This window comes from Acanthopagrus latus, chromosome 6 (genome assembly GCF_904848185.1).
Source record: "Acanthopagrus latus isolate v.2019 chromosome 6, fAcaLat1.1, whole genome shotgun sequence".
NCBI classification, from domain to species: domain Eukaryota; kingdom Metazoa; phylum Chordata; class Actinopteri; order Spariformes; family Sparidae; genus Acanthopagrus; species Acanthopagrus latus.
The window spans coordinates 11997582-12009297 of record NC_051044.1 but is presented as its reverse complement, the minus strand read 5'-3'; the positions used below and the strand labels follow the sequence as shown (position 1 = coordinate 12009297).

At 42.5% G+C, this 11716-nt stretch overlaps 1 protein-coding gene across 1 annotated transcript; it reads left to right on the top strand.

Moving 5' to 3' along the window:
- Window positions 1–1213: 1213 nt before the first annotated feature.
- tespa1 (thymocyte expressed, positive selection associated 1) lies at window positions 1214–11716 on the top strand. The gene is made up of 12 exons (XM_037100831.1): window positions 1214–1602; window positions 2731–2919; window positions 4003–4045; window positions 4952–4992; window positions 5786–5839; window positions 6394–6433; window positions 6825–6863; window positions 7000–7095; window positions 7799–8007; window positions 8142–9241; window positions 10286–10355; window positions 10914–11716. The coding sequence occupies exons 2-12, from the start codon at window positions 2772–2774 to the stop codon at window positions 10994–10996; spliced, it is 1923 nt and encodes a 640-aa protein (XP_036956726.1). The 5' UTR covers window positions 1214–1602; window positions 2731–2771; the 3' UTR covers window positions 10997–11716.

The window sequence follows — 11716 nt, the reverse complement described above, 5'->3', positions numbered from 1 at the left end:
TGACAAACATACAGATTTGAGTGAAGATTGTGGATCCTGAACGAGTAGGTGTTGACAGTTAGACTCTGAGCCACACGACCTCCTCTCAGACTTCACACATGACAGCACAGCGCTCACAGATCGGACACAGAGGCATGATGTCATGCAAACTAGGCAGGGAGGAGAGGCTGAATTGCCTCGGGGACGATCATCCAGCTCCAAAAAGGAAAACTAAATAGAGATGCACACAGCTGGGCACCTCCAGGTTCATACTTTCTAATAAAACAGGCAGGCGAGCTGCTATTTTACTGATAATATAGGTTGAAGAGTGAAGAGTTCCCTCCTTTCTAATCATGTTAATTAAACTTCAGTGAATCTCCCTGTGAAACAATACAATGCTTTAATGTATTAAGCAAACATTTATTGTAATAAACTGTTTAATTAATCTTATAAACATTATTTGGATGGGCATTATGGCTTATAAAGAATGTTGTGTGTTTGTTAACTAATAGGAGCAAATAACGATTCATTATAAGCTTTTACTACTTTCACTGACATTTCAAATGTCATCCCTTAATTATGAAAGTTAAAGGTGCATGATGTGGAGTTGGGGAAGACTCCATACACAGACTCTCTTTGTTTTCATGACTGAATAAACTGAATAAACAAACTGATTGTGAATGACAACACAATTTTATACTGTTTCACTTTGTTTGTGGCGGACCCTGCCACCTTTCCTGCTTCACATTGTTCTGGCAACTTTTTTTTCCTCTGAGGACAGCTTATTTATTCAGTTATGGGGAAAAAAAACAAACAAACATATTTCTGAGTGTGTTTTGTTGCCTCCTTCATATTGTATATAGTACAGTTCTAATTCTAGTTTTAATTTCTTCGACAAAACTACACAGTGCAGCTTTAACAGGTCGCTGATAAAAGGATCTTGCAATATCCTGAATACATGAGACGACTGGTCTGTATTAATCGACCTTTGATAAAGCATTCAGTTCCAGTGTGAGTCGATGGTTCCTCTGAAAGTTAATTAGTGAATAACTGTCAGCTGCTTCGTGGTGTGATGACATGAGTTCACAAGAAGTAAACTTGTGTGCGTGTGTGTGTGTTGAGTCGCTCTGCCACATGCAGGTCATCATTTCCCTCTCTTGCGATCGAGGCTCTGATTAGGATCGCCTCAGTTGTGCAATCACACCTCTGACAGTTCCATACCAGAGAAAGCAGCTCGGTCGTGTCAGCGCGCTGCTGCTGCTGCTGCTGCTGCTGCTGCAGGATGTGTCGCTGCAGCGTCCCACGCTGATAACACACACTGCTGCATTTCACATGAGATGCAAACTCACTTCCTTCAGTCCGCTCAGACACACACACACACACACACACACACACACGGAGGCTAGAGGCTACAGCTCACCCAGAGGGATCAGAGGGAAATCAACGGGAGGAAAACTTCTGGGCAGTCGGTGTGTGTGAGCAGGCTGGATGCGATGTGTGTGTGAGAGCTCGCTGAAGGTTTCAGCGCAGTTTGATCTCAACATCTCAACCTGCGACAACAGGAAACGAGAGGGAGAGAAAGAAAGAGCGCCAGGGACAGAAGTGAAACCTGCGTCGATGAAGGTAAGAGCTGCTTTAACGCTGTCAAGTTTTGTGTCGCTACTTTTAATTTGGAAAAGGTTTTGGATACAAAACAAAAAAACAAAATCTAAATTCAAAGAAAAATGCAGCCAGTAAGTTAGAAATCAGGCCCGTGTGTTATCTGAAGGCAGGGTTGCACAATGAAAGATGGGCAGCCCCTTTGTGCTGCACTAACAAAGAACTGCAAATATCTATACTTTAACTATACAGTTATGAATATGAACGTAGACCTGCAGATGATTCAGCAACAGATATATAATACAGCAGTTCTGGATTGTCATACAAAAGACTTAAATAATCACAACAAACTTTAAAAGCACTCATCCACCTGGATACATCATTAAAATCCTGTATTTTAAAAGCTGTGCTTTTCTAAACCACCCTGATGGCTGGTTGTTAGACACTAAGACACTGTTTGTATCTGTGGTTATGTGTCTGACACCAGCCTGTATTTATCTGTATACTCTGCTGTACACTCTGTATTTGAAGACACTCAGATATATTGCATGCACCCATGCACTTTAACCTTTTTTGATTGGGTGCTGTTATGTTTTCTCCTGGAGAATTGATACTCATTTGCAAATAAATAGATTTCTTTTCTCCTTATTTTGTTTTGCTTAGATTTGACCTTGAACCTGAACTTGACACAGTGTTATGGCCTAGTTGGATGTATTTTTAGGATTTATTTTAATATTCTCATTGAGTTTAATAATCTTGTTTACGCGGGAGTCCTGGCCAAGACAGCTACACGAAGGAACAAGCAACAACTTAAATCTCATTACATCACGATTCGACAGATACTTGAACGTTCATATCAGCTTTTTAATGTTATTCATGATCAGTGAATGTCATCCGTTGAAATGTGTTTGTAGGAAAAGGCGTGTACACTTTATTAGGGTTGTTCAAGTAAATGATTTTAATTTTTTAAATTTTAAATGAAAAATATTGATTTAAAAGTATTTCCTCAGTACAATGATATAGTTAATCAGTCAGAGTTTGAGTACCGCCGCTACTCTTTGAACCTGCCAGAGATTACAAGTTATAAGGAAGCGTCCCATTGGCATAAAAAGTTGACATCATCGTATGTCATCATCCATTTGCTCTCTGCAGCTTCGACCTCGCCATGCTCCTGGACTGCCTGAACTGAGGTGATGGAGAGTCCACAGTCGTCCACGGTGAGGCGGCGAGCCTGGATCAACAGCAGCCGGCAGTGGCCCACTCTGGAGCCCCTGGACCCTGAAGGGCCGCCGTGCAGCCTCCCCTCTGCCTCTATAGCAGACGACGACGTCTTTTCTGACGGTGAGTCCAAATGTGAGGAGAGAGTGAGAGACGCCTCCACGGATCTGTATCCACTGATGGAATGTAACTAAGTACTTTCACTTAATCACAATTTTGAGATAATTCTACATAATTAAACATTCTGCTTCTCTATACTTCCACTTCTTTACACGATGAGGCAGACTTTGCACTTTTCTCTCCACTACATTTATTTGATAACTTTAGTTACTGGTTGTACTCTGCTTCAGTATTTACATTTTCTGCTACTTTATACCTCCACTCCTCCATCGCATTATAAGGCAGGTACTGCACCTTTTACTCCACTCCATTTATTTGAAAACTTAAGTTACGTCATCAGAGCCAAAGTATTTACTTTTTAAAAATTGATTTATTTAACGTGGATCGCAAAAAAATGAAACCCTGATTGTCGAGGCTTAACTAAAGAATGATCGATTCCTGTAATCCTAAAATTCCAGTGATGGAGTGTAACTCAGTACATTTACTCAAATACTCTACTTGAATTCAATTTACAGGTGCTTTTTGTGCTACTTTATACTCCCACTCCAGTCCATATTGGAGGCAAATATTAATAGTAATTTTTACTCCACTAAATTTAGTTGATAACTTTATTTAACGTTACTTTGCAGATTGTAGCGGCATCAGAGCCAAAGCACCACATTTATCGGCAAAAGGATTAAAAAAAACAAAAAAAGAAAAGTCACTTTCACTTTTACCAAAGTAATATTTTGACACAATAGCTTTACCATTGGGTACTTTTTACCTCACTGTCTGTATCTACAGCCTCTGATCAAGTATTTGTAGCATTAAGGGAAAGTGCCCAGTTTGTCATCACTGTAGTTTCTTTCTTTACAAATACAACATAAAAGAAACTTGGATCACTTCTTTTTTTTTTCCATTATTACGTCAATGCAATCAAAGGTTCCACTTTTTCAGTGCAAACGTCCAAAACTTTTTATTTACAGTGTGCCTATTTATTTATTTTTGAAAAGGCTTCGGTGAGATAGAGGAAAAGAGCATGAAGATGTTTTATTTCATGAGGATTGTTCATAAAGCTGAAGTGTCGTACATCTGTGATTTCCACAGGATGCTTCACAGGAAAGATCGAGAACTGGCTCCTGGGTTGTGGGTGAGTCAGCTCGCTTTACTACTTTTTGTTCTTTGTAAGATGATATTTTTCGAGCACTAGTGTGCACTCTGAAGGACGAGGTGTCAGTCACTGGAAACTGGTTTAACAAACAGTAATATGAAAGTGGAAACTCTGTGAGGTCAGGTGTTCCAGGAAGACGGAGCGGTAAGGTAGCCACAGCTTTGTTTTTTGCCACAATGGCCTTTAGATGATGCATTTTTACAGCTTTGTTGGAAAAACAACAAGATTTTTGTTTAGTTCTTTGCAACCAGAGCAGTAAATGCAGCTTTTTAAGGCAACGTTGATTATGGGAAAAAAATGTTCAACAAGCCTTCCTGATGCTCTGTCACCAATGCGCTCCAGCCCTTTGACTTTTTCAAAATTTCCTTGTGGTTTGGTCTTAAAATAATTACATAACTAGAAGGAAATACCAGTTCCTTCTTCCTGTTTTGTAAGTGGTTGGAGGAAACAGTTAAGTACACACATGTTGACATTATTTAATGTCTCTTATGTCAGTCAGTGACAAGGAAGCAGCACTGGTGGCTCTCAGTGAGGTTCTGCATGTGTCATCAGTTGGAGCAAATACAGTAAAAGGAGAGGTGTGATGGTTTTTAATGGCTTCTGAGAACTCAGCACCAAAGTGGCCGCATGGTTTTGGAGGTGTTAATGCTAATGCCCCCTTGCATGTGAACATTTCTGCGTGAGGAAGTTGACAGAAAGCCTGTCGAGAGCTGATTAGAGAACAGATCTAACAAGCACATACTGTCGCTAGGCAGCTATCATACCGCAGATGAGGCCGTCTATGCAAACGCAGCCACTTATATGAGAGAAGCAGCATGCAAATGTCACTGACCGGATATATGTGGACGTGTGTTTAAGCATGAAATATTGGGATGTATCTTACAGGTCGGAGGCCCGCTCAGAAAACTTTGCTCAGCTGAGTTTTGGTGAGTATGAACTGAGACGAAGGAGCAATGTGCCGTTGAGCAGCGCCGGTCAGTTTTGGTATCAGAGCAAAAAACTCCTGCACACTGTTTTTTCTTGCAGTCAGGGATATTTATAGCAAAGCTTCGATTACCTAAAAGCGCTATATGTACAGAAATTGTGTTATCAATTCCCCTGAGTCCAACTGGGCAGCTGTGCATGAGCGTTTTTTTTGTGATTTTGTCGACCCTTGGTCTTCACCCACGCTCGTGTCGATTCACAGGTGTGGGAAGGTTTTGCACTGTTGATTTTGATATCTGTCCTGCACTTAACAAATTTACTGTCTGCCTGCAGTAAATGCAAATCAACTCCAAAGTGCACAGTTAAAAACGAAAAGGGTTTTCTTTTCTCTTAAACTCTGTCCGCAGCACGTATCCGGACTCCCTTTACTTAAAGGTGCACTGTTGTTTTGGGAAAGAAATTTTGATCAGAGGAGATTTTTGACTGATTTTTTCATGCATACACCAAAATTAAACCAAGTTAAGAAACTTTGTCTCCATTTTCGTGACTGAATAAACAGAATAAACAAACTGAGCTTAGAGGGCAACACAATTTCATCCTGTTTTACTTTGTTTATATGTGGCGAACTCTGACAACTTTCCAGCTACAAACAGTGTTCTGGAGACCTTATTTTTCTCCACGATTTGATGATTTTCCTGGTGCCTTTTTTTTTTTTCTTTAACTGTAAACGGTGATAATCTGTTCTCATGTACACAAACGATGACTTAAATCATTGACTTTGTGTCTGTTGTTCAGAGTCTGTGCTGAAAGGCCACCACTGTGATGATGAGCTGGGTCTTGGTGCTGATGGTAAGTCCACACACACACACACACACACACACACACACACACACACACACACACACACACACACACACACACACACAAAGAAAACTAACAAAGCAGGAAACGTCCTTGTAGGAAAATGAGGCGCACATCATGAATGTTCAACAAGCTCATGCTTTGTCATGCTGCGGATATCAGTGGTAATGTGTCACGGAGATGTCCAGTGTTTCGCAGTATTACTGTATCTCTGCCAAGAAGGACATTTTTTCAAATGGGGAAGTTCCTTTTTTAGAAAATACCTCAAAAGTTATTTCACAACAGATGCTGACTACACTGACTGTTCAGAAACAGCCTTATCAGGAAAGGAAAGCTAAATAAAGGTCAAACCATCACATTATTTTACAATTCTGTGTGCTAAAGACCAACAGCAGAATTACATAATACATTTTCATTTCATTGCTAAATGCCTTTAAGTTTGTACGTCCTTTGGTTGACAAAAATAACCTTACCTAAACATGACATACAGTACAAATTCATTTTTGAGACGTGTATTAATAAAACCTTCTGTTTTGTTTCAGCTTCTGTGTTAAATGGTGGAGAAGTTACACCTGAGGCTGAGTGAGTAGTAACCTGATAAGACATGTTGTTCTCTTTCATGGGCCTCATATTTTAATCAAGTCTAGTCTCACAATCCAACAGGCATGTTTGACTTAACTGCCCCACCCACCACCAACACCACCAGCGACACCACCACAGTCGGCTGAAGCTGAGTGTCTTCACTGATATTCATAAGTCCTGGTTGCATCCCTGCATGCTGACGCTGCTTTTAACTGAAAAAATTAAAAAGTGTATATGAGAGGGCACTTGTTAATCACGTGACTATAATGTTGTTTTAAAAGAATCGTCAAAGACAGTCTGTGAATCTACTTAATCAATGCTAAAGATGCTAAACTTGACAGTCTGGGCTGTCAGTAACTTTCTTCTCCCTCCCTCTGTGCTGACCATGAAGCCTCGCCCAGTATCCTCCAGGTCACAGCAGACTCACCAGGTCAGTGGCAAAACCTCTTCCTTGTTAAATGTGGCTGTGTCGTAACGCTATTGTTAAGATTCATACTTCAGACTACTGAGTGTTTCCTCCACATCTGACGTGTAGGTCACTCTAACTTTTCACGTGTCGCCTACAGCACCCCCCGTCAGGCGCTATGTCTGCCGATGGTGAACTTGGGCCACAGCATGGCCTCCAGCTGCCTCTCCTCCTCCACCTGCAAAACTACATCAAGGTGAGACTTCAACCTGAAAGACCTGCTTGGCAATTTGCAGCTTTTCAGATCAGCTTTTCTCTTCAACTTCTTTCTTTTTGTTTGTTTTTACCTGAATATTACAGTGTACATGTTCTGTATTTGTAGCATTTAACAGTGACCACTGTGACCTCACAAAACACATTTTTGTCCAATACTGAACAAATCCTATTATAATTGTGACAACATTTTACTCAAACAGATACTAGGACAGAATGATGAAGTGATGACTATATATATCCGGTAACGGTCGAAGGTCAACTTCGCTGTGACATCATAACATACAGCAAGATAGAAAGGAATGTATAAAATGTCAGAGACATTTGTGAAAAATGCTATTTGCAATTTTTGCTTCTTTTGTCCAAACAGTGGGCTGAAACCAAAAGACTCCTATCATAAACAACAAAGTGAAGCGGGAAATTTGTCCATCTAAGAAGCTTGAACCAGCAAATTTGATGTTTGATGTCTTTGCTTGAAAAATGACAGACACAATTAAACAATAAAAATAGCTGATGATTGACTGCCTTTTTCGATGAAATACTGATCAGCTGACTTATCATAACCGCTCTATTTGCAAACATGTTGCAACCAGCTTGATGAAAGTATTCGCGAAGCCCAAATTCACAAATATGCCTCATGGTTCCAAACAACTGTATCCCTCCTTTGTTTTACATGCGCATATCAGCATATCAGAGGTCCTGCAGATGTGTTCGGAGGATGCGGAGGAGACTCTGTATGAGCTGGGCTTCGGCAGCGATGAGCCACAGGTCACGGTTCGAATCCCTCCTCGCTTCTTCACCTTCCCCTCCCTGGCCGAGGGCATCAACTTCCGCCTCTTCCTGGACTCCCAGCTGCGGCGGATACGAGAGGAAGACCCCAGCCTTTCCCTCGCCAGTAAGTCTGTGGAGTCAGAACACTGTATGAATTTGTATGTCATTGCTTGATGAGTGGTACGGTGAGATGATTCTGGGATGCAGCATATGAGATCCATCCCACTTGTATTCATCAACATTATATTCTTCCCGCAGGTCGTTTCAGACAGGTGCAAGTGCTCACGGCGATGGCCAACGCTTTCTACTCCCTCTACTCCCATGTGTCGCGCACTCCCCTGCAGAAACTGGCCACACCGGAGTTCAGCTTCTCGTCCCCCGTGGAGAGGATCGAGCGCTTCAGGAGCACCGTTCGCAGCGAGCCCCGGTCGCCTGTCGAGAGGCTGAAGGACACCGTCTCCAAGATGTGTCTCTACACGGGCTCTCCTCGCGGGTCAGACTCCACCTCTCCGCAGCCATCGCCCCAAAAAAGGTCCAGCCTCCCCGATGTTGTAGATATAGTCCTGGAGAAAGTCAAGATCGGGGTGAGCAAGAAGCTGGATTTGGGGGAACGTAACAAGGGTGATTTAGATGCGGATGTGAGCCCCACCATGGATGGTGATAAATCATGTGGCACTGGGAAGGAGGAGCAAACACAGCAGACTGTGGTGGACACAGAACCTCTTCAAAGTGGAAATCAAAACTGTGAGATGCAAGACGGTCAGCAAACAGATAATGTCCGTGCTGATGACAAAGGCGTCAGAGCGGCAGATCTCGACAGCGGGACTTACAGAACATCCCTGGCGTCGTCGTTGTCGGGAGAAACTGTGATAGAAAAAGATCATCGGCTTCTTGCGCGTCAGCCAGAGCTGGACTCAACTCAGAGCCACACGGAGACGGCACATCTAAAACCAGTTGCCAAGGTTACGTATGATCTAATCTGCCCGCAGATAGTCGAGAGCACACACCAGGCGCCTTTCAGCACGCGTTGTCCGAAAACAAACACTCCCATCTCCTCGGTGACAGAAAGCATAGACAGATCATGTCCTGGATCGCAAGCTGCTGCCTCTGAGGCCTCACACTCAGGTGCGTCAGCATCACTTCCTGTCATGGCCTCCGACAGTGGCTTCACCCAGTGCTACATCACTGTCACGAGCTCAGAGGGTGAAGCGCCGGATTCCACTCCTGCTTGGACCGTCCCACCCGTCCTGACGTGTGAGGAGCCAATAAGTGAGGGGTACCTGAAGCCACTGACACAACAGGGCCCGGGGCAAGTTTCCTCTAACCTGCAACAAGTCAACTCCTTTGAGCTGGAGGAGGTACAGTAGTTGCAACAGACCTGCACATGTATAGTATATGTACGGAACGAGAGGCTCAGCAGCGGTGGTGAAAGAGATAGTTTGTTTGAGTTACAAAATTGCTGCAGAAAATTTATTTGTCGTGTTTAACTCGTGTGGCTCCTTTTTCAGTAAATCACATGTATTAATTTTAAAGGAAATTCACCTTGTGTTGTGTCACACCATAGTGCTTAGTGTCCAATTCATTATTATTACTATTACAGGTGACCCCAAAATCAAAACACATATTTTTCTTCATACTTGTAGTGCTGTTTAACCATCCAGACTGGTTTGGTGAGAGTTTTGGAGATATCCACAGTAGAGATGTCTGCCTCGGGACCAGATGCCACTGGGCAAAAAAAAAATCCCCCCAAAAAACCCAAAAACCCAACAGCGATGTTTCTTTCCAGAAATCATGACTCAGTTTCTCAAGATAATCCACAGACCGTATTGTGAGCAGTTTCACATAGGAACTGACTTTCTCTCTACCGAGCTGCGTCCGCGAAACCAAATCACAGTCAGAATGACGCATGAGAGGATGTCGACATTAATCGTGTCCTCAGTTGAGCTGTAACGTTAGCTAGACTACTTAGCTCAGTTGGCTAGCCTCCTGCCCATTATGTTTGAAAGAAGGCAGGCATTCTGCGGTCATCTAGATGGATGGATGCAAATATGTGTCATTCATTTTGTGGGTGAACCATCAACTGCCAAGATTTTTCTTTCAGGCATTTTTTCCCCCCATGTCTTTTATGCTGAATAGGTTGTTTTCAGAATCATTTTGAGTCATCATTTGTCATACAGGCACAGAACCAGTAAACAGAATGGATTTGGGTCAGGCTGTTATTTATCAGATGGATTAGACGGCTCATTCTTTGCATTTCATCGCTAAAGGGGTTTAAATATTGTAGTTAGATTATGACACAGCATCCAATGATGACGAAACATTGCTCAGCTTTAATGATGTATATTTTCTACAAGATGCAGAACAGTCATACCGTATGTAATATAATTCTCATGTCTCCACAGGTGCATAGTGCAGGAGAGGAAGATTTTGGACAAACAACCTACCAGTTCACTGAAAAACATCAGTACAAAGGTGCGGCATATTTGTGTTTGACATTTCTTGTATGAACGCAGGTCGCAGGCGGCCGTTAGAACCGTTCCTCTGCTACACTGCGCCCGTGTCTTACAGGAACGTGACAATTGTTTGTGTGTTGTCACCAAATTGCTGACCCGTTCACAACAAAAACGGCACTCAGCCGGTTCAAACGGCTCTAAATGTGAAAAGAGAAAGGGCGTCGCCAGCTGCCGCTACCAGAACACTTCCCCTCAGAGTTTACACAAGAATATTTATAGAAATGCACAAACTCATTTTTGTGTGTTACCAAAAAAAAATCTTGTTAAACTTGATTATGTTACTCTGGGCCCACTGCACACTGGTTGTTGTATTTAGGTCAAACATGATATGAGGAATTGAATAGTTTAGACAAATGTATGTAAATAAAGGATGAATGTGTGGGCACTTGTATACGGGTTATTGAGCAGGTGTACTGTGCATGCCTTTGTGTGTCTATTCGGGTCAGACCCCAGCTGCAGTTGTGCTGTGATGAACAGTGCATGGAGTTGTCTGACCGTGTTTGTGCCCCTTGTGTAGGTGAAGTTATCCGTGGCGACAGCATGCAGTCAGACAGCAGCGGCTACGCTGACGAGGAAGTCGGCCTCACACACAGCAGATGACAGATGAAGACGTGTCAATAACATTTTATCGCCTGTGGAAGTTTTTCCTGCACTGACGATTCGAGTTTCTGTGACTAAGTATTTGGAAAATGCATCCAAGCAAGGGCCTCCAGTAAAACAGGCCCTGAAGATTGAAATCTCATGGTACTGGGTCACACGTGACACTTTCAAAGGCGACGTACACCGAAGAAGCTTTTGTTTCCCAGTGTGAACTGTTTCTGCTCAGAGCTCTTACTGAAAACACAATCTTGTAAATAATTGAACATAAAACTATTCTCCTAGGTCTTTATGAAATATTGTGTGGATGTTATGTTATTATGCCACTGTAAGGCATCTTATTTATTTAGTTCTTGTAAACTTTAGCAGAGGAGCATTAGGAGCCATCTTGACTTCTTGACAAACTGGTATGGTTTGTGTACGGCCCAGGACGGGAAGGCTCTACAGCGGGTGGTTTAAACCGCCCAGAGCATCACTGATACCAATGTACAGAGGTGAGGTGGGATGTCTGCACAGAGCCAAACGGATGCTAAAAGCACCAGTCTGTAGTATCTGCCACCAGAATATCGAGCAGCTTCATTCCCCACACTCTTCAAATTATCATCAACACTCAATTAAATGAACTATTTTTGTGTCTGTGTGAATATAGCACAAAACAAAATCAAACGTAGTTTCTTTGGTGTTGTAAAAATGATAAATAAATGTACTTTGAACCTTTATTTA